We start from the raw sequence: 26,142 nt of genomic DNA, 5'->3' as shown, positions 1-26,142 counted from the left end.
TGACACTTTGTCAATGAATTTGTCTAATTTCCAAATATGAAATTTCTCATTCATCGTGCAGCCAAGTTGCGTGATTCCAAATTTCTTTCCAATTGAAACTTTGGGCGATGAGAAACTCTCCTTATTTGGTAAATTCTCAACTTTCCATAAATAACACAATAAGAACCAAATCCATTATTGCTAATAATAGAAACATTTTAACATCAATTTTTCATACACGCCATTGCAAGGATAAATAAATAAAATTTAAAATCAAAATTTATTTTATAGCGGAAAAATTTGTCCTTACAATGCAATTCATTGAAAAACTTATGCTAATACATCTTTCTTAGCGATCTAACTCTAACTCTAAGTAGTAGCTTAAGAATCTAATCTTTGAGAAATACGATCGAAATCCATTCCTTCATGGTTAGATTCTGCTCACTTCTTCCTTTAAGCTCCCTTTCTTTTCTTCGATTCTACAAAACATCAATTGTAATCTTATCACATTATGTATTAAGAATCTAGAATGAAGCTTAAAAGAGTTAGTCAATGGATTTTACCTATATTAGAGCCATACGTTTCGACTCTCCCATCTCTTAGATCTCTTAGGTAAATGGGGCTGATTCGTCTCCAATGTCCTTTCTCTTGGCAATAAAAGCAAATTGACCCTTTTGGAACCGGACATGGAACTACTTCAGACATTGCCTTTCTCTTATGATCACACTTTTCGATCATATCATGTCTTTCGTTTCCATTGTCTATATCCATAGAGGTCTTGAAGGGAGATTCACCGATCAACTTTGCTTTTCTATTGCGCCAAACCATTGCTGATTCAGCAGCAATAAGCATATAGGTGAGATCTATAAGGGTCACGTCGTAGTTCATCATATAGTACTTTCTTACGAACTTACTATATGAGTTGGGAAGTGACTGAAGAACCCAATCAACAGCCATTTCCTCATAGACAACGGATCCCAACATTCTTAACCTATCAATGTGTGACTTCATCCCTAGGACGTGTGCACACCGACTTTCCTTCTTTATGTTTACTTGCCAAACGGGTTTGAGTGATCTTGAACTTTTCAAGCCTTTGAACTTGTGGGTTAGTGAGAATAATTGGAGGAGGAGGAGGAAGTGAAGCATGATCTCTTGTTCCTCGATCGAATCGTGGAATATCATCTTCATGTGGAATGCTTGTTCCACGGGATTTGGGAAGACCATAGTTGTCGAACTTTAACATCTACAATACGGGAGAAAACGAATTCAAGTTAGTTGATATATTGAGTCCTCAGTAAATCACCCAAATGAAATACTAAGGCTAGGACCCAACACAATATTCTACAACTCGGGAGAGGGATGTCGTAACCCTAATTGCAGAATATTTGAAGGTAAGTGAATGACGATTCACTAATTTCCACCACGAAAAACGAAAAAGAATTTAAGTTTTAAATCTATGAAAACTCCTAGATCCTTTGAGATTCATTGAACATTTCAATGGCATGTTTAAATCTCCATATGCCCCTCTTGTTTGTGACTGGGATCCCGAGGATCTCAAAGCGGGTGTGAATAACCATGCAAACTTACATGGTGCCCTCACATGTTACAGTCACCTATTCGATGTGCCGGTAAACCACACACGCTCCACCGAACTATGACAAACATTGAGTCACCCTTTGCTACCTTTGCTTAGAACCATTTAGTGTGCCGGTAAACCACACACGCTCCACTAACGTCTTCGCAAGGGCACAAAGTGTAATTTCATGGAATTGCATCAATTCACTTTTGCCTAAGTAACTAAGATTGGGAATTTTGAAAACATTTAGTTACTTTTATAATTCATTATACTTATAATGGAAGGTTTCGTCCTATCCTACCCGTTCGGCTAATGACCCTCCACTAGTCAAGAGTGCAGTGGGTAAGAGTGGATACCCATCCAATCGCCATTTTATAGGCAATTTCCTTAAACACCCCTTATAGACCAGCTTCGTGAATGAGGCCTACTAAATGTAAGACTGACTTTTACTCATACATATATATAATGTTAGACCTTTAATGTTATATATAGTATAGGGTGTATTTTATACTTTTCAAAATACTAGGTGGTCTAATTTAACAATTATACTTTTAATTCAATTAAATTGTAAACCTAAACTTTTATGGATTTATTAAACCTCTTTTAATTATACACCTTAATTAATTAATAAAACCATAAGGGTGTGATTTGAACTTTTTCAAAACTATACTAGAGTTTTAGAATTTAACATTCCTAATTAAACTTTTAATCAACTTTTAAATTCCAAAACTTGAGGGCAAGTTTTGAAACCTTTTTCAAAACATTAGGGTTTCAACTATTTAAATTTCAAAACAACAAAACTTTTGGGTTCAAATTTAAACTATAAAACCTAAAGGGCAAAATATGAAACTTTTCATAACAACAAGGATCAAATAACAAATAATTCAAAATTAACATTTAATCACATAATTATCCATATTTGATTTGTTTAATGATTTCTTGCAAAACAATTTATCAATTTACTCAAAATAATTAATCAATTATCACATAAGGAAACAATTATCTTATTAATTGATAAATATCTTCAATTAGATCAAAATTATAGTCAAATATATCATATAATCGGATTAATATTGATCTAACATGATAAGGTAACTATCCATAAGCAAAAACAGCAAGAAATCGCGAAATACCCTCCATCTGACGAGTTGACTCGTCGAGTCAGCCTTGGACTCGTCGAGTCTGCATGGACTCGGCGAGTCCAGCCTCCAGAATCCAAAAAATCGAATTTTCCAGTTATACAATGCATCAATACAATTGAAACCAAGCTAGGCTCTGATACCACTGATGGGTTTTGGTCATAAGACATCCTATGTGCTCATACAAACCCTAATGCTTGGATCTAGGTTTCTCTATTGTACATGCTTTGAATCCAAGACTATAAACCCTAATTCTAGCATATGGAAATTGATATTAACATAAAATTAGGTTTAAGATAGTACCTTGATTTTTATGTAGCAATAACAATCCCAATTCCTCCTTGAATTGACTTTGGAAGGCTTAGAGTCACAAGTGTCACTCCTCTAATGGCTCACAAACACCATAAGCAAGAGGATGAAGAGGAGAGAGGTTAGAGGCTGCCCAAAACGTGTGAAAACCATAGAAGGTTGCTTGTCCACATTTTTGAGCCTTAAGGGTTCTATATATAATGAGGCTATTAGGGTTATCTAACAAGGAAACCCTAATTTGGTTGCTTAAGCCCTAAGCAACCCATAGACTCCTTTAATCAAGCCCATGGACGATTTCCTTATGGGTTTCCCCATAGAATTCGTCCACCTCTTGATTCAAGGCAATCCATGGCCCAAATTGCAATTATCCTATAATTACAATTCCAGTCCCTTAAGTTTAATTAATCTCTTTTAGTCACAAAACTAATTACCAATTAATTATTGACTAATATTAATTAAACAATATGATTTCTCCTTTAATATATTATTCCCATAATATATTAATAAATCATATTTCATCCTTTCTCTCCATAATTCATCCTATCAAGTTGCTTTGGTGAAGGCAACCCAAAAGGACCATGCACCATCGGGTCAAGTACATACCAAAATAGTTATGGACTTAGACACTAATCCAACAGGTATTTGAGTATTCTGAGGAGGGACATTCGGGAGTTCGTGGCGAACTCGACTTACTGGACATTTGCTGAGCTCCAGGAAAATGCTCAGAAGAGGGAGATTGAGTTGGAGACTCAGGCCAGGGAGGAGGCCGAGTCTCAGGGGAAGGATAGGCGGCCGGTTCAGTCTCAGCCGACAGCCAAGCGGGCTAAGCCCGCCGATGCGAGATCAGGAGGCAAGAAGGGCCACACTTGTGGGAAATGCGGCAAGGGACATGATGGAGTCTGTCCGTCGGGTGCTTGCTACAAATGTGGCAAGGAGGGGCATATATCCAAGGACTGCCCCAAGGGATTTAAGGTTTGCTTTCATTGCAACTAAACGGGCCATCAGAAGGCCGAGTGCCCGCAGCTGTTACAGGGATCAACGCATGGATCTGCCCCTACTACTGCACGAGCTATTGAGGGTCGGCCAGTGAAGGCCGAGGCACCGAAGGCTCGCGGGAGAGCCTTCTAGTTGACAGCGGAGGAGGTCCGCGCAGGGCCCGATGTTGTGGCTGGTACGTATTCCTTCATTTATTTATGCTGAGTTGAGATATTGTGCTTATTTTATGATATGCGTAGGTACTTTTCTTGTGAATTTTGTACCTGCTTTGGTGTTATTTGACTCGGGAGCGGGTCGATCATTTGTGTCGTTAGCATTTAGTCAGCACATCAGTATTCGGCGAGAGGCGTTGATTCGACCTCTACGAGTTTCCATAGCTAACGAGCGAGTGGTGTATGCTACTGATGTGATTCGAGGATGTATACTCGATATCTTCGGCGTTGAGTTTTCGATAGATCTGGTCCTGATTGCGATAAGGGACGTTTGCGTTATAGTAGGCATGGATTGGTTGAGTCGATTTGGGGCGGTTATAGATTGCAAGTGGCAGATAGTGACGATACGAGACCTTAGTGGGGGAGTGTTGACTATGTATGGCGAGGGTACTTGATGTGGGTCAGCATTTTGTTCAACTGCCAGAGCAAGACAAAGTTTACGGCAGGGCTGCAGCGGTTTTGTAGCCTATGTGATGGATACACAAGTGGCCGCGGATAGGCCGAGTTCGATTGATGATATTCCGATAGTACGCGAGTTCCCGGATGTTTTTCCTGAGGAGCTGCCGGGTGTGCCTCCCAAGAGGCAGGTGGAGTTCCACATCGATTTGGTTCTGAGGGCAACGCCTATCACCAAGGCGCCTTATCGCCATGCACCGCCAGAGATGCAGGTGTTATCCTCGCAGCTTCAGGAGCTGTTGGGAAAGGGGTTTATTAGACCGAGTAGCTCGCCGTGGGAAGCACCAATCCTTTTTGTCAAGAAAAATGATGGTTCACACCGGATGTGTATTGATTACCGGGAGTTGAAAAAGTTGACGGTCAAGAACCGTTATCCATTACCGAGGATCGATGATATGTTCGATCAGTTGCAGGGAGCGTCTTGGTTCTCCAATATAGATTTGAGGTATGGATATCATCAGATGAGAGTGTCGGATGAAGATATCCAGAAGACAGCATTCATGACTCGTTATGGGCATTACGAGTTCGTGGTGATGCCTTTTGGGATCACCAATGCACCGGCAACATTCATTGATCTCATGAACAGGGTGTGCAGGTCGATGTTGGATTGGTCGGTGATCGTGTTCATCAACGATATTCTGGTATATTCGAGATCTAGAGAGCAGCATGTGGAGCATCTGAGAGAGATTCTCGTAGTATTGAGGTCGGAGAAGCTTTTCGCCAAATTCTCCAAGTGTGATTTCTGGTTACGAGAGGTCCAGTTCTTAGGACACCTCGTTAACCAGAATGAGATATTGGTCGATCCGGCCAAGATTGAGGCGGTTATGAGATGGGAGGTATCGAAATCCCCCACCAAGATCAAGAGTTTTCTGGGATTGGCCGGCTACTATCGGAGATTTATCAGGGATTTCTCCAAGATTGTCGTTCCTCTCACCAGGTTGACCCGGAAAGGCGTGACTTTTAGTTACGGTTCAGAGTAGCAGACCTCATTTGAGACGCTTCGCCAGAGATTATGCGAAGCCCCGGTATTAGCCCTCCCAGAAGGGATGGAGGATTTTGTGGTATATTGTGACGCATCGATATTGGGGTTGGGTGCGGTGCTTATGCAGAGAGGGCACATGATAGCGTATGCATCAAGGCAGTTTAAGCCTCACGAGGTGAGGTATCCCACCCACGATTTGGAGTTGGGGGCCGTGGTGTTCGCCCTCAAGATATGGCGTTATTATTTGTATGGGGTTCAGTGTATCATATACACGGACCACAAGAGTTTGAAGTACTTGATGGATCAGACCAACCTGAATATGCATCAGGGGAGGTGGTTAGATGTGGTAAAAGATTATGAATGCGAGATACTGTACCGCCTGGGCAAGGCTAACGTTGTAGCTGATGCCCTGAGCCGTAGGGCGGAGAGTGCCCCGATATGAGATATTTGTATGAGGATGACGGTGATGACTCCGATGTTGGATTCCATCCGAGAGGCCCAAGCAGAGGTTGTGAGACCGGAGAACCGCAAGAGAGAGAGGGTGATTGGGCAGGTATCGGAGTTTGTTACCGATAGTCGAGGGCTTATGACCTTTCAGGGTCGGATTTGGGTGTCGTTTATGGGCGGGGCACGTACCATCCTAATGGAGGAGGCGCACAGATCGAGGTTCTCGATCCATCCCGGGGCCACTAAGATGTATTTGGACCTGAAAAGAGACTATTGGTGGCCCTGTATGAAGAGGGATGTTGCATGGTTTGTTGAGAGGTGCTTGACCTATCGCAGGGTTTAGGCCAAGCACCAGCGTTCGCATGGCAAGTTGCAGCCACTTGAGGTTCCCCAATGGAAGTGGGAACAGATTTCGATGGATTTCATCACCAAATTATCGAGGACCGCGAGGGGTGTCGATGCAATTTGGGTGGTCGTTGATCGGCTAACGAAGAGTGCCCATTTCCTTGCTATCAGTGAGATCTCTTCTACAGAAAGGCTAGCGGAGATATATGTGAGGGAGGTGGTATCGCGGCATGGAGTACCGATCTCAATTGTGTCAGATCGAGATTTACGTTTCACTTCCAGATTCTGGAAGAAATTCCATGAGGAGTTGGGTACAAGGTTGCATTTCAACACCGCATACCACCCACGGACGGATGGACAGAGTGAGCGGACGATTCAGACGCTCGAGGACATGCTTCGATCATGTGTGTTGGACTTCGGAGGAAGTTGGGACACGTACCTACCATTGGCTGAGTTTTCCTATAACAACATCCACCATTCGAGTATTGGTATACCTCCCTTTGAGTTGTTGTATGGGAGGAGGTGTTGGACTCCCATCTGCTGGAGAGAGGTGGGGAAGCGAGTGATGGGTAACACTGAGATAGTGCTTCAAAAGACTGAGCAGATATAGCAGGTCAGGCAGAGATTGCTGATAGCTCGGAGTCGCCAGAAGAGTTATGCAGATAGGTGACGATCCGAGCATGAGTTTCAGGTTGGAGACTTCGTTCTCTTGATGGTATCTCCATGGAAATGAGTGATCCGATTCAGGAAGAGGGGCAAGCTGGGGCCCCGGTACATTGGTCCTTTCAGAGTGACCGCGATGGTGGGCAGGGTGGCGTATCGTTTAGAGCTACCTGCGGAGTTGAGCCAAATACATGATACCTTCCACGTGTCTCAGTTGAGGAAGTGTATAGCCGACGAGTCGGCGGTAGTGCCACTAGAGGATATTCAGGTGGATGCGACCCTGAATTATGTTGAGAAGCCGATCGCGATCCTGGATCGGAAGATCAAGGTTCTGAGGAACAAGGAGGTGCCCCTGGTTCAGGTCCAATGGCAACATCGGAGAGGGTCCGAGTTGACTTGGGAGCCAGAGGCGGAGATGCGAGAGCAACATCCAGAGTTGTTTGCAGAGCGAGACTTCGAGGGCGAATTCTGATTCTAGTGGGGGAGAATTGTAACATCCGGATTTCCAAGTACCATATTTAAATTGTTTATTTTGAGTTATGAAGAGGGACTCAACGAGTTGACGCCTAGACTCGTCGAGTAGGATCGCGATTTGCTGACTGGATTAATGAACGGACTCGACGAGTCGATGGGTGGGCTCGACGAGTCTACACTGTGGGTATAAACCCTAAATCCCTAGGCATGTTCCATATTTAAAGGACCTTATGGCCCTCATTTGCGGCTACCAGTCCAGAGAGAGAAACCCTAGTGAGCTTGAGCGCGTGGTGTGAGAAGAAGGGCTATTTTGATCCTTGTTGGTGTGGTTTTTGCAAAGAAGAAGGAGATTCCAGCAAAAGAAGGTCAAGAGGGTTGCTATTCTGTTGTTTCAAGCAAGGAACTCCATCTTTGAGGTATTAAATCGATCCTTCTTCTGTTTTGGTGTAAAACCCTTGAATCTAGGGTTTTCTCTACCCTTTATTGGCTTGGATATGATGCTTATGATGTCCCTTTGAGTGCTAAACTCTGGATCTGGACCATGAGAGGTCCAAAGAGCCATAACCTCCTTGCTTTATACTGTTCCATTAGAGATATGAGCCTAGGTTGCCATTTTAGAAGCTATTTCACCAAAAGGAGTCTTATATGTGTTGCATGGGTGTAAAGCTTGAACCTTTACGTAGTTATAGAGCTTTGGGAAGTCAGATCTATAGGTTAGAGAAACAGATCTCACCTCAGAAGGTCATTTGGGTGTTGCCATGGAAGGAACTCGCTGAGTCCATAAGGAGACTCGACGAGTCGAGTCGGGTTGCCCCGCGATTCGTGTCCAGTGGTAACCCGTCGAGTGAAGGGTTAACTCGACGATTCGAGTGAGGATTTATGATGGTTAAGGGCACGCATGGACCCACCGAGTCACACGAGTGCACTCGACGAGTCTGGTCAAAGTTAGACCGTTGACTGCAGTTGACTTTCGTTGACTTTTAGGGTTTGGTCAACACTTGGACTTTTGGACCATTAGAAGGATAAAATGGTCTTTTAGCCTTCTGAGAGGACATTGGAAGGGAATAGTCTAGCCTGGAGGGTCGTTATTGATTTAAGATGATTGCTTATGTATCTAGGCGGGGCTAGGTCATTGTCACGAGGTTCAGGGAATACCAAGCACGTGAGTTACTAGACAGCATACGAGGTGAGTCTTCTCACTATACGTTACCTAGAGTGGTAATTATGTGTAACCGGAAGGTCTTATGTGCTATGAAGAGTATGTGATATATGTTGATTGATGATATGTGATATGTATGTGTTATGTTATGAGCAATATATTATGGACCGGAAGGTCATCATGTTATGGGTTGGAAAGTCAACAGTGTAGAACCAGAAGGTGTACCAGGGTTGGGATGGAAGTCCCCCGAGACACATGGGCCGGAAGTTCCCATAGAGCTATGGCCTTGAGTGGCATATGTGGTGTATGTGGTATTTTGGGGAACTCACTAAGCTTTTATGCTTACATTGTTATGTATTATGTGTTTCAGGTACTAGCGAGGATTACAGAAAGGCGCCGACATGATCCGTACACACTGGAAGATGATTTTATTCTGTGATCTTGGGATATGTTTTTATCATGATGACATTTGTTGAACATGAGATTTGAGAATGTTGAATGAGTTTTATGTTGTTTGAAAAATGAAAAATTGTTTTAAATTTTTACGTCGTTACAGTGTGGTCGTTCGCCGATGATGCCGGAAAAAGAAGCAACAAACGACGTTGTTGTTGGTCGTGTGCGGCGGTGGAGAAGTCCAACGGGTTATTTACGGTGGTAAATCGACAATAGACACGATGCGATGGTCCGATAGTGAGCAACAACAGACTCGACATTGTTTGTTGGTGGGCAGCGGTCTGACGGAACCGGATATGGCTCTCTCGGGCTCCATTGATCCGTCTCTCCCTCTTATTCTGTCTTTTTCTCGATCTATATGGTAGTTGACCGACGATAGCGTTGCCGACAATGCTTTGTGGCGGCGGATTGTCGTTGGCGTTCGTCAGTGGTGGGTGAAGGTTGCCGACTTTTGTTTATTATTTATGTATTGAATGTAATAAGTTAAAACTTATTTTTCATATTGTTCAGATTATTATTGATAATTATTTTGATTATTTATGTTTGAATTAAGGGATCCACGATTTTCAAAATATTGTGTGGACAGAAATATTATTACGTGCATTATATACTTTGAGTGTATTAAAGGTAGCGATTTATATTCATTGGTCAAAATATGAAAAAGATGCAATAAATAAATGATTTTAAATTATCTTACCAGAAAAGTAATAATGAGATGAGTATACTGAATAAATCAAGGTTATGAATAACAATAAGTCAGGGATATATCGGATAATCTAGGTTTTCAATTTTAAATACACTGCTAGACTTTTAATAATATTCGTAAGTAATTCAGGGTGTTTGGGGTTGCTTTTAAAATAACTTTTCCAAAAAGTTAGAAAATACAAAAAGGTGTTTGTTCAAAAGATTTTTTGGAAATGACTTTTGACAAGAAGAAAGTAAGAAACTTCTAAAAGTCACAAAATCATGACTTTTTGTTGTTTTACCTTGAAAAGTTAAATCAAAAGTCATTTTGTCAATCCAAACACATTTTAAAAACTTTCCTTCTAAAGAAAGTCATTTTACAACTTAAAAGTAATCCCAAACACCTCTCAATCTTTTTCCTCCAATTTACTTGAAATGTCTTTTTTAAGTCCCCGACCACTTTCTTTTTTTTTTTTTGAGATCTCCATGCCAAGTTTTAGTCTTAACTTTAGCTTTTTTTGAGTAATATTAATATAGCTTTATTCTCCTCTTCAAGCCCAAAGAATCAGCCCAAGTCTTTTTTAACAAATTCATCAACATCCATTCTTTCATTAGTGAATTATATAACTTAAAAGGAACTTGGACTTAGTCCAACTTATCACCCTTTAAGATAATTTTCGACCGAATTCTATCAATAACCCGAACCGCAATATTAAAGAGAACCAATTTAACCATCCTTGTACAAAGGTTATTCACCCTAGTGATTTTCGACCCACCATAGTTACATCCACATAGTCCGATTGAATAATAAAGTCATTAAAATTATTAGCCGTAACACAACAAAAATTAGTCCCATACCTTTCGTTTTCTTTTCTAACTGCATTGAAATCTCAAAAAATGATGTAATTCTCTTCTTCTCTACTCATAAAATCCACCAAACATTTCTTTTTGCCAACCTCATGCGGAGCATATATCCATTTATAATGAAACACTTTGACTTCGAAGAGGCCCATCCATCCATAATCACCATATTCTCGTTACAAGTAACAATGTTTTCTTTATAAACAATTAAATACAGTCGGGTCCGAAACTGATATATTATCCTAGACATACCCCTTACACTACTAACGACATAATCAAATTGAAAGTCTCCCAACATATATTTCACCTTTACAAAATCGAGTTGTGTCATCCGAATTTCTTGGATACCTAAAAACGTAACTCGATGTTCCGTACATAAATACTAATCCATATTTTTTTCTTTGTGCCGTTCATCTCACATATATATTAATAGACTAGGTTATAACCTGTGGAAACCACATTTATCAAAATAAACAAATTTAATTTTAATAGTTCAAATTCATAATCATTAATCAATTATTTTGAAACAGTTATTAATTTACATATTTTTATTGTTTGCTGTAATTTTATAATTGTTGATTCAAATTAATATGTAAAACGTTTTAAAGATATGGTGGACGCTCTTTATGTATATATTAATGAAAAAATAATGATGTTGTATAATAAAATATAATATTGAGTAGACTAAAAAAACAACCACAAATAATCATTTAAATGCAATTGTCATATGAAAAATTAAAATTTAAGTTACTGAAAGAAACATATGTAAAAACATAAAATTTAAGTTACAAATGAAAATTAAAACTAATGTGTGTTGAGCTCTTCCCTTTATTTATCTTGGTATCCCGGTTGGAGAATCGATGGTTCGGCTTAAACATGACAGTTTATTATCGACCATTTTAAGAAGATGTTATCTTCTTGGAAGGTCAAGTTGTTGTCCATTAGAGGTCGTCTGACTCTTATAAAATCGGTTCTTGGGAGTTTGGGTATTTATTTTTTCTCTTTGTTCCGTGTTCCTGCCGTGTTTGTGATTCTCTAGAGGCCTTGAGGGCTCGGTTTTTTGGGGTGTTGAAGTAGGTCAAAATCGTATTCATTGGGTTAACTGGATTTGATCTTGAATTCCTATGCTCAAGGAGGTTTTTGGTTTGATAGTTTGGATGCTTTTAACGTAGGCCTTCTATATAAATGGAAGTGGCATTTTTTTGATGACTCGGGAGCTCTTTGGGTTAAAATTGTCAAATTTTGTCATGGGAAAGGTGATGGTTTCTTGGATGACCCGAGAATAAGCTTTGGAGGGGGGGTTTTGGCAAAAGATTGTCGGATCCATTAATCATCTTCATGAGAGTGGTTGTATCCCTTCTGATTCCATGCATAGAATAGTGGGGGATGGGGCTCAAACGAGGTTCTGGAAGGATGTTTGGTGTTTAGATATCCCTCTTATGGAGTGGTTTGGGAGACTCTTTGCTTTGGCTTCTAATCAAGATGCTCGGGTTAGTGATTATTGGTCTCCGGGGGGTTGGAATTTCCATTGGCGTCGGGGGATTAGAGGAGGGGCTGAATTAACCCAATTTGATGATCTTGTGGAGATTTTAAATCCTATCCGTATAAGGGAGGTGTTGGATAAGTGGTCTTGGGAGTTTGATCCATCAGGTATGTTTACTGTTAAATCAACAAGGAATTGGGTTGATGATATGAGACTCCCTTTGGGTAGTACGCCTACTAGGTGGAACCGTTTTGTCCCTATTAAAATTAATATATCTTTTTTGTGGCGAATTCTTTTGGATCATATTCCGGTTAGAGTTAAATTGGTGGAAAGGGGGTGACGATAGATTCCTTATTGTGTCTCGTGTGTCATAATTCTCAAGAAAGTGTGAATTATTTGTTTTTGCAGTGTTCGGTTGCTGGTCAGGTTTGGAGTTGGGTTGGGCATTGGCTTGACTTGGTTCTTCCTGCCTTTTCTTCTATCCGAGACGTGGTGGATTTGGTGGATTCTAGACCGACGGTTCATATGGAGCCCTCAATTGTAGAGTCGGTGTTCATGGTGGTCATATGGGTGCTTTGGACGTTTCGTAATGCTTTACTTTTTAGTAATGATAAACCTAGAAAATGTATACTTTTTGATTGAATTGTGGATCTTTCTTTTCGCCGGTTTTCTTTTTGGAATTCTAAGCCTAGGGTTATTTAGATGATGTGGTTATAAAATTTAATCTGACCTTAATTTGTATTTTTCTTTAGCTCATTGCTAGAGGTTTCGATTTTTTTATAATATGATGTTGCTAATCTAAAAAATTTAAAAAAATTAATAAATAAAAAATTAATGAATAAAAAATGTTATAAAAATAAAATTCTATAAATTATTGATAAATTTCTAAAACTTTTTAAAAAATGATATTATTATTTAACAAAAAATAAACAAAAATTGGATATACCTTTTTAAATAGTGTTTTGGTACAATTTTTTTATTTACTAAAAATAAGTTTAGATTTATAAATGTTGTAGTGACAAAATTTTTTTTATCAAAATAAATGTAACAAAAAGAATAAAATTGATTTATTTGTTGACATATAAGGATGGTATCGTGACTTATTTTGTCAAATAATATTAAAACTTTGATATATATTTAGAATTTAAAACAATCTTTTATATTTTTAATAGGTTTTACTTTTTAATTAGTTACGTGGAACAAATTGTTTATATACTTAAATTAAATATTGATTTTTTTGATTATATAATGATAAAATTATTTAATAAAAAATAACAAAAATAATATATTTAGATTTAACTGTTGACACATAAATAATATATTGATTTTTCATTTTCATAAACCAGTTTCTCAATCATACCCGATGCAGATTCAGTTATGTCTTCATCTCCTCATCTTCCATAATAACATGGTACACCACCAAACGGATTCATGGCCTAAAATTTGTATAATATGTCAGGCTTCTAAAAAAAGAATGAGATAAACTTTTGACTTTGACTTTTTAGAAGATAAATGAGTAGTCATGTAATTCTCAAGGTCTTGAATCTTTGACTAAAGAACAAACATATGTTCTTTCAACTTCTGGTTTTGGTGGGAATTGGTGGGAAATGTCATGTCTGGCTGCTTCCAGCTCCATCACCTCCAAGGCTTTGATTTATTTTCAATATATGAACAAATAAAAACACCCTTTCGAGTTTCTAGCACCTCACCTTCATACTTTTACATCATAAATTAATAAGTATTATAGTGATGATTTTAAAATTAGTACATTATTTGGGAGTATTATTTAGATTGATCCATGTTTTACATAATTAGTAATATCTGTTAACAACCTACTAACCAAAAACTAATAACATCCTCCTAAACACTTTTGGGAAAAATAATCTTTGAGTTCCACTTCCACATCTATTAGCATCTGTCTATAGATATATTAGACCAATCCCCTGCACAAACAAATATTTAATTATGAATACGTGAAGTAGATCAAACAAGTGAAACTAAATAAACATGTCAAAACTTTTACATCCATTTTATGTTTGTAACTCACTTTTACTTCCATTTTATGTTTGTAACCAGACCTTTCCTCTTGAACTGCTTAAATTAGGTTAGTAGCCTTTTCTAATAAATATTATGTATACCGGAATGTCACAAACTCATAAACATTCAATGATATTATCATAGTACAATCACGAAGAGAAAAAAAAATATGGGAAAAAAGAGTACCTTTAGTTTTTTCTTTACACAACTACCTTTGAATTGTTGAACCTCGAAATAATATTAGAAAAAGGAAAAGAATGGACCCTGTACAAAAACCTATGAACTTACCACAATAATCTTTTTTAAATTAAAAAAGGAAAAAAGGGAAAAAAATTGATAGGATGCTTTTTTTCCACGTTAAGGACCAAATAAATAAACTGATAAAAGAAAATTACCATCCTAATTTATATACTTTTCGTTTCTTTATTGAATCCAAAAAAATCTAATAACCAAAAACACAAGGAAAAAGTTCATAGTATGTCGTATTTTTAGAACCTCCATTTTTCCATACTTGACAATTGACATTTAAATTATATAAGTTTAGGCAATAACAACATCCTTTACATTTAAAGTTTAATAGCAACTTAGCTGACCTTTGTATGCCTCTAAATACCTTCCAGCCTATTAGAGCATTAGGTATAGGCCCGTTGAGGTGGTGTTATAACAACTTATAACACCAAGGGGGAAATGGTGTTCATGGTGTTATGACCATGTTATGAGGAGGTTAAGAGGAGAAAATTAGAGAGAGAAGAAATGTGTAACCAATCAATGTTCTAGTTTCAATATGTCATAACGCCAACAAGATATGGCATAACACCAAGGGGGAAATGGTGTTCATGGTGTTATGACCATGTTATGAGATGTCACATCAACAAAAATATTACTTCTCGTTGCCCATACCATATGCTCTTAGCAATATAGGAAATCTAGTTTTAGCAATGGTATTTTATGTTGGAAAATACATTTTTGATCTCTATGCAGCTTTTCTAAGGAAAAGATTTATTATAAAAAGAAATTACATTTTTAACATTGCAAACATATGTATCATTCAAAAAACCAATTTTGAACATTAAGGTGGAGCATTCTTCCCAATCAAATATATATCCTAATGAAATTATCACTCGATTAGAATCAAGTTAAAGACATATACATACATAAGTCAATTAAACGAAAATCAAAGCAATTAAAAAAAGGCAACACACGAATTCAAATTGCAACATGATTGAATACACATTAAGAAGCACGCGTGCGTTATATCGAGCATGTGTTGGGCATAATTTAGAAAAAATAAATTACACCACTTATTCTTCACACCCAAAAAAAACATTATATACACAAAAAATAACTTGAATTACATACATGGTGTAGTTGTTGGTGTCGTCCCACTGTGATATCAGTGATATCATGATTTCAACTTCAAAATGTAGTAATCTGCCAACTGTAATGAAGGCTATAGTATATTCATTGGAGTACGGTGCTTTGTATGATTGTAACAATGAGTCGTGAGTAATCATACATACTTATAAAACTAGCATTTTTTCTTGAATCTCATGCATTTGAAACCCCTATTCTTTTTTCCTTTCACCATATTCATTTGAAACTCCCATGACTTTTCAATTTCTTTATAATAATAATTATAATTTGGTAATTAGGTTAAATAAATATCAAATCTAAAGTGTATTCATATATAAACTAAATTTCAATATTAAAATAATATCTTTAATTCTACTTATAAAATTATGGTTTTTAACTTTTAACATATTATACTTAATTTATTAGTTTTAATATATTGTTGGATGTAAACCATTATCATTTTAAAGGTATAATTTTTGAACAATTTGTATAAAATACTTAATATATTAATTAAAATATAACATTATAGGCTCAACTTAAATATAAATTTTATTTAACTTAAACAACACAAATATTATTTTATAAATAGTTAAAAGTGATAAATTGTAGTGTCTTTCTAATAATGATTCTAAGTTGGTTAATAAGGTTAAATAAATATCAAACCTGAAGTGTAATCATAAATAGACTAAATTTCAATTTTAAAATAATATCTTTACTTCTATTTATAAAGTTATGTCTTTAAATTTTAACATATTATACTTAATTTATTAGATTTAAAATGTTGTTGCATGTAAACCATTATCAGTTTAAAGTTATAATTTTTGAACAGTTTGGACAAAATACTTAAATTGTTAATTTAAATATAACATTACAGTGTCAACTTAAATATAAATTTTAGTTCCACTAAAAAACCAAATAGTATTTTGTAAATAGTTAAAAGTGATAAATTATAGTGATAAATGCAAAAACTAAATTGTAATATCAGTTTAAGTAAAATATTTCCTAAATATATTTACATAATCGTTAAAAAATTTCAAATAAGTGGCTTAAAATAACTTATAATAGCAATAGTTAAAAATAACTCTATATAAATGATTATATTGTTACATTTAAAATCAAAAAATAATGTTTGATATTTTAAATAATTATAATGATAGAAATAAAACATTAAGCAAATAAATTTTAAAATATTAGTTAAAAATCACAACTATAAATAATATTAAACCATATATAATATTTAATTTTATTGATGTGTAACTCACGAGTAGAGGTCATTCAAACGACTGAGATTATGACGTTATAATAGATTTATATATTATCATATAATGCAAAGTAATCAATATATTATATCAAATTAATATACGAATTATTATATCAAATTTAATAACAACGTTAGTGTTATATTTTAATATATATATATATATATATATATATATATATATATATATATATATATTGTAAAGACTTCAACTATATAGGTGTTTTTGCGCATTACAATGTCAACTCAAATATAAATTTTAGTTCCATTTAAAAAAAAACTAAAGAATATTTTGTAAATAGTTAAAAGTGATAATTGTAGTGATAAAAGCAAAAACTAAATTGTAATCTCAATTTAACTAAAATATTCTTAAATATATTTTTACAATCGTTAAAAGTTTCCAAATAAGTAGCTTAAAATAACTTATAATAACAATAGTTAAAAACAACTCTATATAAATGATTATATTGTTAGCTTTAAAATAAAAAAACAATGTTTGATGTTTTAAATAATTATAATGATAGAAATTAAAACATTAAGTAAATAAATTTTAAAAAATTAATTAACAATAAAAATAACTATAAATAACATCAAATCATATATTATATTTAATATTATTCATCTCTAACTCACGGGTAGAAGTCATTCAAACGATTGAGATTACGAAGATATAATAAATGTATATATTATCATATAATTCAAAATAATCAATATATTATATCAATTTAGTATATACAAATTATTATATCAAATTTAACAACAACATTATTGTTATATTTAAAAAAATCATATATTTGTAAAGGCTTCAACTATATATGTGTTTTTGCGCAACGCGCGAGCATTCGCCTAGTTATATAGTAAAGAGAAATTAAATTACCTCCTACCTTTTATGCCTACAATTATTCCTACCCATCTAAATTATAACAAATCATCACTCAATGATAACACTTGTCATAATTTTATTTGGTAGGAACATTTGTAGGTATAAAAAAATAGGAAACAATTTAATTTCTCTATAGTAAATTGAAAGATCGTATAAGAAGCATTCTATTAATTAGGAAAGGATATGGAATTAGCATGTAATTTAGGTCTAATAGAATGGAATTTTGATGAATAGCATGATATCAGCAAAAGAAACGGCAAGACAAGATATATTTTCTTTAAATTACGAAATTATTAATGGAATAAAAAGATTAATTAAATTTATTTTTTATTACTATTATTTGACTAATTACAAAATGACAAGTGTAATATTAAATAACTAAATCAAATAATCCAGAAAATGTCATTTGTTTAAATGCATAAAAAAGTGATATATGGAATAAAGAACTACTTTTTTATTAGAAAAGATAGAGATATCATACTCATTAATCACCATCAAACACTCTCATGCTTGAAGTTCTCAAATATCAAATTTCAAACCTTTACTTGCAACAATATATTTTTGAAGTTCTCAAACAAGATATATCTCATCATTTTGTTTATCTTTTCATTTAACAAGAAACATTTTTACCACTAAAGGAAGAGGTAGAATTACAAGATTTTTTCCCAATTGGCTTGTTAGTTGTTACTAGAACTAACAAGTCAATTGTTTGTTATAATAAAAACAAAAAAATGTTATCGCCATAAAAATCATAGCCAATCATCCCTAGTGAATAAAGAAATTTGTGTCACAAGTCATATTTTTATTTATTTTTCCATATGTAACTTTGTGGTTATTTTAAATTAATTTTCATTTCATATGTCATTTTATGTTTTTTTTTCATTTTATTAAATTCTAGATAGTATTTAAATACAATAATAAATGCACACCAATTTTATTAATAAACTTTCCTTCTAATTTTAAAATTACTAAATTAAAGATTTATTGATTTTCTTTATTTATTTATCTAAATTATTTGTTTAAATTTAAAAGAGAAAAAAACACACTTTAATTTTTATAATTCAATATTTTCTCACTTTTCATATAAGTTCATACTTCTCAAATGTTTAGAATTTTGTATTTATTTTTTCTTTTAAATAAACTCATGTAATATATGGTCTCACACCTAGTGTTATAATAAAACCAAAAATATGTTTTTTGGTTAATTATTTAGGTACTTAAGAGCAAATAAATTGTTATTGGTGGTCATGACATTTTTGTTTTTTAAAGACCAAAAATCCATATCTAGGTATTAAATTTAAGCCAAAGACACCCGGAAATTTAACTTATGGCCTTTATATTACAAACAATTTAACTAAGCTGGACTAAACCTAATTGATACTAGGGGTGTTCATGGTCCGGTTTGAAACCGTGAAACCGGTCAAACCGGTCATCGGTTTGGGTTGGCGGTTTGTATTTTTCTTTATGGTTTGGCTTGCGGTTTCAAGTTTTTCAAACCGTATAAAAACTGGAACGGACAGTAGGATTTATATATATACAAATTAATATTTTTTTATATGTAATTAATTTTACTTTTGATATATATTAATTTTTATTTGTAAATAGAAAATGTTGAAAACCTATAGGAGACAAACTCAATGATAGGCCAGCCCAATTCTTTTTATTGTGAAGTGAGGAATATGAAAGAAATATGATTGTGAAGCCCACTAAAGTCTCGTAAGTCATTTGCAACTTGTAACCTAACCCTAATTTACAATTGCATAGACGCATACTTCAAAGTTGGTGCTCATCAATTCATTGGTAGAGCCGCAGAGAACTGGAGAAACACCTAAGAGTCAAAGAACGTAAACACGTCCGGTCCTCCGCAGCTCCGCTTACATCTCCATCGCAGGTCCGCTTAGGTGCTTACAAATCACGTCTTCTGATTGCTCCGGTTAGTCGCTTACAACTCTGCTTTCTCTCTGATTTGGTATGTTCCGTTTAGACGCTTACAACTCTTGCAGACGAAAGTAACCTGTCCCTGATTACTCATAACAGTAGTTGAATCAAGCAAGTATTCTTCATTTTTTTTAATGATTCTTAACACACGATTTCTTTAAATTTACAATCTTTATGCTTGAACAGTTGAACTAGATGTATCCATTATCTGAAATGGTTAACATCACAGATTCACAGAGATTCTTGTTCACACAGTAAATGGGTATAATCTTCAACAATTAAACTAGACGAAACTACCCACATAATTTTTGGCTTTATCTTTTCAACATTTGTAATGATAAATTGATATCTTTCAGATCTTGTTAGGCTCTTTCATATCTTTCAGATGGCACAAATGATAAAATCCAAGTTGTCATTGAAGAAACTGTATGTCCCTGATTGTGATTGTTACAGGAGATGATATGCAAACTCAGGTAGCATTTCTTTTAGAATATTTGCAAACTCAGGTAGCATTTCTTTTGGAATATTTTTTAAAGAAAGTTTTTGCATTTGTTTTTAGATTATAGAAAATTGACATTATATTTGTTGCTGACTTACATTTGTGTGTTGTAGTATACAATCAATCATCAAGCATTGCCTTGTCTTCTGAACTTGTTGACCAATAATCACAAAAAAGTATTAAGAAAGAAACTTGTTGGACTATATCAAACATCACTGCCGGCAAGAAGGAGTAGATTTGGGTAATGATTTATAAATTTTATCCAAAATTAGCCCTTAGACCGGCTGACATTTTGATTTTTGGATGGGTCGGAAGGAAACATGCATGTGTGGACCTTACAGGGGTATCCCCTCTCGTGGGCTTGAGGGCGGGGGGTTTCACGGCAGGATTGGCTGCTTTAAAAGCTGCTACAGGCAAAGCCAACAAACATGAGAAATCGTGCATGGAAAATCAACAAGTGTTCATACCATTTGCGTTTGATACGTTTGGTTTCTTCGCACCGGATGCGGTAGAGCTTCTTAATAGAGTACAACAGATCATGCATTGCAATGGTATATCCCCTAGTTCTATGAATGTAGTCTTTAAAAGATTGAGCTTTGCTATACAAAAAGGCGTAGTGGCGCAGCTTGTTGCCCATTTGCCATCTCAGTTGTTGTACGATGATAATTAAATTTATTTACATCAAAAAATTTAAGTATTAAACGTTATTTTTTTACTGATATATGTACTTTGTGATTTTTACAGAAAGTCATTGAAGCAAATATCATTGGAGGTGAATAGCATTTTGGAAGTGAGCTTACTGATAATGTTTTTTGGACAAATTTGCATGTATTAGTCTAATGTTTGATGTAATGGAACAATATTTGATGTTTTAATTTACTATTTTGGCTTAATAGGTTTAATAGTATAGTTTTTTTTTACTAAATTAGTCTAATGGACTCGATTAAAATGGGCTTAAAAGGCCCAAACCGTGAAACCAAACCGGAGCCAACCGTTAGTAATGGTTTGGTTTGGTTCGGTTTTAAATTTCAACAGTTCGACTTTGGTTTTCGCTTGAAAAAACCGTTACTAACGGTTTGGCTTCGGTTTGACTTAAAAACCGAAAAAACCGGACCGTGAACACCCCTAATTGATACTCCTAGGCACATGTATGAAAAATGTTATAGATCTCATTAAGGAAATAATCTTATGATGAATCGCAATATCGCCTAACATACACAAGTTGATATCACATGCACATAATTCGATTATTTGTTAGGTGTTTTCTATATTGGACAAAACATATAATAGACAAAGAAAGACATGCGTAGAAAGCAATTCAAACCCAAAAGTCAAGTAATATATTGTTCATAATAAAGTAATTGTAGTGCCCGTGGTAAATGACCAAACAAATTAAACACGTCTTGTTATCTTGGAAGAAAAACGAAATATAGTATCAATGTGTTTAATTATTAGATTCTATCATAATAAAATAATCATAATGAATAAAGTTTTATTTTGGAATTTAAGTTTTGCCATAAAAATCTTCATGCTTCTAGTTTAAAAATTATTACAAAAAGTGTTATACATACATGGTGATGATCTAATTTGAAACAATAATTTCATGACGACAAATGCAGAACAAAATGTTTTTAATTCTGATTTAATCGACCGCTTTTATGTCATTATACTATTAAAATTTATGTGTCTCTATTATTGTATCTTATATTTTGATTATAATTTAATTATGATAATTAAAGTATTTGACTAGTTTGTGATCATTGAAATAACGTCATGTTCATAATCATTACTCACGATGGATGTGGGGACATTTCATATATTTCGGTGGCTTTATTGAAGTGATGAAACATGGACAAAAGGGTATGTTGATTAAAAATAAAACCTTTGGATCATAATTCGATTCTCTTAAAAAGGGGTTGCTACGCTATTAAGGTTCAACATCATTTCGTTTTTTCTAATTCTTAGAACTCTATTTTGACCGTTAAATAGACTGTTAAAAGTGTTTGGGTGGAAGATTGAGGTTTTGGTGTCATAAGGCCGAGTTTTCATGCTTGGTTAAAAAATGGTTTAAACATTCAAATATGGAGGATGTGTTCTACGAAATCGAACTCGGAGATACAAATTATATATGCGTTCAATAGGGATGATCATGAGACGAAATCGATATTGAATTGGTATCGACCCGGGAATCTTGAATACCAAATTGGATGGATAGTCGATGTCGAGCAAAGAACTTAATTAACATTACTGATATTGGTACCGGTTTTCGGTACTAGCATCGAGTAACGAATCCCAAATTTTGTGATTTTAGAATACCGAGTAACGTTTCATGTTAACATAAATGGTGTCGGTTCGGTATAGATTCGAGTAAAAAAATTTAGTACTCTTGCTCACTCCAATCGCTCAATTATTGAATATTGATTTGGTACGTGATGGATTTTAGAAATTGAAGTAGCAGACATTCTTAATTATTTGTTGGATTTAGAATTGGTTGGACTTTGCTCAAAAAGCCAAAATGAGATGGGATATTGAAAAGCGATGAAAATACTTAATAATTTTAAGGGACTATTATCATCAACAAAAAATACTTGGCGGTTAATGTCGAACGAAACTTGGTGTATGGAATCAGAAAGTGGTAAAAAAGCAATCTTTTTCTTTATTTTGTATCGAAATTTGATGACTCATAAAGGAGGACGGTGTCATGCAAAAATGAGAATGAGGTACCCGAAGGTGCCTCCAATTTGTGATTTCCACACGGCCAGTGGAGTGATATTCGGGTTAAGCAATCCGATCAACCATTTAATCTCTATGCATTATTACTTGTACTTTTTGTTTAAGATTTGTATCAAAATAATTTTGTATGTTTTTATATTAGTTTGTGAATTAATTTATATATTTTTAGTATTTTGCAAATTAGTTTTGTATAATTTTTATTAGTTTTTGTTTATTTTAAAATTAAAAATTAAGTAGGTTGAGTGAATTAGAAAAAATAGAGTTTTTATATCTTGTGAGTTGGGAAATATGAAATAGATGTGTGTGTGTGTGTGCCTAAGTGTGTGTGTGTGTGAGAGAGAGAGAGAGAGAGAGAGAGAGAGAGAGAGAGAGAGAGAGAGAGAGAGAGAATGATATGGAGGTGACATAATAGTTGGTTGAATGAGTTGGGAGGGAAAAATCTTTCATCCTACGGCTCTTCCTTCTCAAGATGATGATCGATTATTTAAATGTTTATCTTTAGAAGACAAATTTTATTTTGATATTGTTTTCACACCAGAAGATATTATATTAACATTTGGAATTGTGAAAATAACAAGACTCGGGATCGGAGGAATTTATGTTTGGGTTTATAAATTCAAATTGGGTGCTTATTCCGGATAATGTTTCAATTCCGTTAAAAGATTTTTGGATCAAATCTCATTTTCCTGAAGGTTTTAATTCTTTATTTGTTGCTTCAATCTCGAAAACTAAAGACTCGCTATATGTTAAGAGGATTGTTGACCTAATAGGTTTAGTCAGATCCTTACATAGGTAAATTGCACAGTTCAGTCGATGTTTATAAAAGATTTTGAAATTCTTGATGGCTCGTTCGGTGTCAGTGAGATGGTGGCATGAGTTAACGCCCCGATTGACAAATACAAGCTAGTTTATTGTGATTTCATGTTTGGTAAACCATAAAAATAGTTTTTTTAGCTTATGATCTAGTTTACAAGATAATTTTTGATAAACAACTTTGAGATCATTTTTGGTAAATTTATGGAGTTTTTTAAAACATATTTCAAATATGCCTTTAATTATATATATATATTTTCTTATATATATATATATATATATATATATATATATATATATATATATATATATATATATATATGTCAATTTATATCATTTTACCAAACACTATTAATTAATAAACCAGATTATCAGCTACCAGCTAATTTTTCAGCTAGTCTATCAAACAAAGACTAAATAAAAGAGAAAAACCGATGTTTATCAAGATTATGTTTAAAAAAAATAATGATGATGTGAGTTGGGTGTATTTACATAATCCTATAAAAAGCTATAAGTTTTGGAATGTGATGGAAAGGGTGGATCGAGACAAGTCCAAAACATTCTATGTACCTTTTTGGAAGACAATGTTCCTTCACAACATTTTCAATCATGCTTATATCAATTTAAGAAGATAAGTTATAGATAAGGTCCTATAAACATCAAATCCTTAAAAAAAAGTCATAAGCATATCGAAATATATATGGGTATCACAATTATTCCGATAGATCTAAATATCCTCAAGCTCTTCAATCTTGAAAGTCACTAAATACCATTACTAACCTCATCACATGTCAAAATAATCTGTTAGTTTTCAAAAACTGATAGTTTATTTTATTTACTTCTTTTTATAGTTTATTTTATAATTTTTAGATGTTTTATTATTAATGCATTGTATATGCTTTATTTTATTTATTATGGATCGTACCGGGTGCTTTTTATTTTGCATAATGTATTTTGTAGGTTTTCGGTGTTCGTTGCGGTTGTGGGTTGATTGGAAACGGACTTAGTGGGCTCTCGAGGCATTGTTGGGCTTGTCGGATCTATAAAAGAAGATTTGGGCCTTAAGAGTTAAAGACTTGGATATCTTGGGCTTGTGAAGATGGGTCATAAACTTTATTTTGGGCTCGGAGTATCCATTTGTGTAGCTAAATGATGATTGGTTGGTTTAAATCACATAGATATGGAGGGGACCAAATGAATCTTTGGTAGTGGAAGGGTGGAGTGGAGGAATGAGGAGCCAATAGCATTACAACAACACTTGCGCGGTGGAATTTCCATCGTGCGGGTACCCGCGCAACTACCCAGTTTGGGCATTTTGGGCATTTTGGTCATTTGGCACACCATAACATTGGGGGATCAGATCTAGCAGCCATCACTTCAATTTTACACCATTAGAGACCAGGAGAAGACGATTTTGAAGCTCGAGACCCGTTGCTTTTAAGCTTTCCAAGTTATTGGTAGTTTTTTTATACAATTAGACTTTTGTGATTGTTATTCTATTGTCATGAGTGGCTAAACTCTCTAATTTGGTAGACCTTCGCTAAAACCTTTGAATGTTTGTGGGTTTTTGAAGGATTTATGCTTATTTATCATTTATCTTATGTATATGATCCTATTTCATATTTCTTATGCTTGTTTAATGCTTTGATCATGAGCTTGGTACATTAATAAGCAATTGTTGGTTTAGTTCTTTGGTTTGACATTGAATCATTGAATTTTACTTAGAACAAGGGCTCTACGATGATAAAAATCATCTCTAGCTTATGAATCATAACTCCTTTATGAATGTATAAGCATTGACATCCTCTAGGAATTGGGGATTTCTTCATTCTTAAGGCTAATCAACTTCTTGGGTTCAATTGCTTCAATTGGATCTTTGATTTTAATTAAGAAGGTGTGTTGTGGGCTTCCCTAACCTCCATATTACCTATGATAAATCTTGACATATCATGCTTCATGATTGCTATAACCAATCTGGGATGAATGATAAGCTTCATTTTAAATCCTAATGATAAACAAACAAATGTTCATTGCTGAATTGTAACATCCCGTTTAAAGTGGAATAATTAAATGATAAACCCAGAACCCCGAGAAGCAATTTTTATTATTATTCTATATTATTATAGTCCAAAACCAAATAATATTGAGCGGGGTGTTGGTTTCGGGAAACCAAATGGCATAGTTTATAAGCAAGGGGTTAAAAGTGTAAGTGTTGTATTGGTTTTGTAAGTATTTATGAAGGCATGGACTAAATGTGAACTTTTGGGACCTCACTTGAAAAGATTTTAGAGTGTTAGGTACTGAATGGTAACATAGGGGCTCCATTTGATAATAAGTTGTGAAGGAGGGGTTGTTTTGTAACAATTGGACTTCGTATGAAAAAAAATTATGGAGCAGGGGCTTAAAGGGT

At 34.6% G+C, this 26,142-nt stretch overlaps 1 protein-coding gene across 3 annotated transcripts; it reads left to right on the top strand.

The window, feature by feature from the left end:
• The first annotated feature begins 19,516 nt into the window (after positions 1-19,516).
• Positions 19,517-21,079, top strand: LOC145090671 (uncharacterized). 3 transcript variants are annotated; one of them, XM_079028798.1, is made up of 6 exons: positions 19,517-19,682; positions 19,874-19,949; positions 20,044-20,193; positions 20,300-20,427; positions 20,502-20,737; positions 20,931-21,079. In XM_079028798.1, exons 3-6 carry the CDS (start codon positions 20,116-20,118, stop codon positions 20,939-20,941), a joined length of 453 nt encoding a protein of 150 aa, XP_078884924.1. In that variant the 5' UTR covers positions 19,517-19,682; positions 19,874-19,949; positions 20,044-20,115; the 3' UTR covers positions 20,942-21,079. The 3 variants fall into 3 exon arrangements, with proteins under 3 accessions (XP_078884924.1, XP_078884925.1, XP_078884923.1); XM_079028799.1 differs by lacking the exon at positions 19,874-19,949 and having other exon boundaries at positions 20,044-20,160; XM_079028797.1 differs by lacking the exon at positions 19,874-19,949.
• Positions 21,080-26,142: the final 5,063 nt, after the last annotated feature.

Source organism: Lactuca serriola, chromosome 2 (genome assembly GCF_051521515.1).
Source record: "Lactuca serriola cultivar US96UC23 chromosome 2, Lser_US96UC23_V15, whole genome shotgun sequence".
Classification (NCBI taxonomy): domain Eukaryota; kingdom Viridiplantae; phylum Streptophyta; class Magnoliopsida; order Asterales; family Asteraceae; genus Lactuca; species Lactuca serriola.
This window is presented reverse-complemented; position numbering and strand designations above follow the sequence as displayed.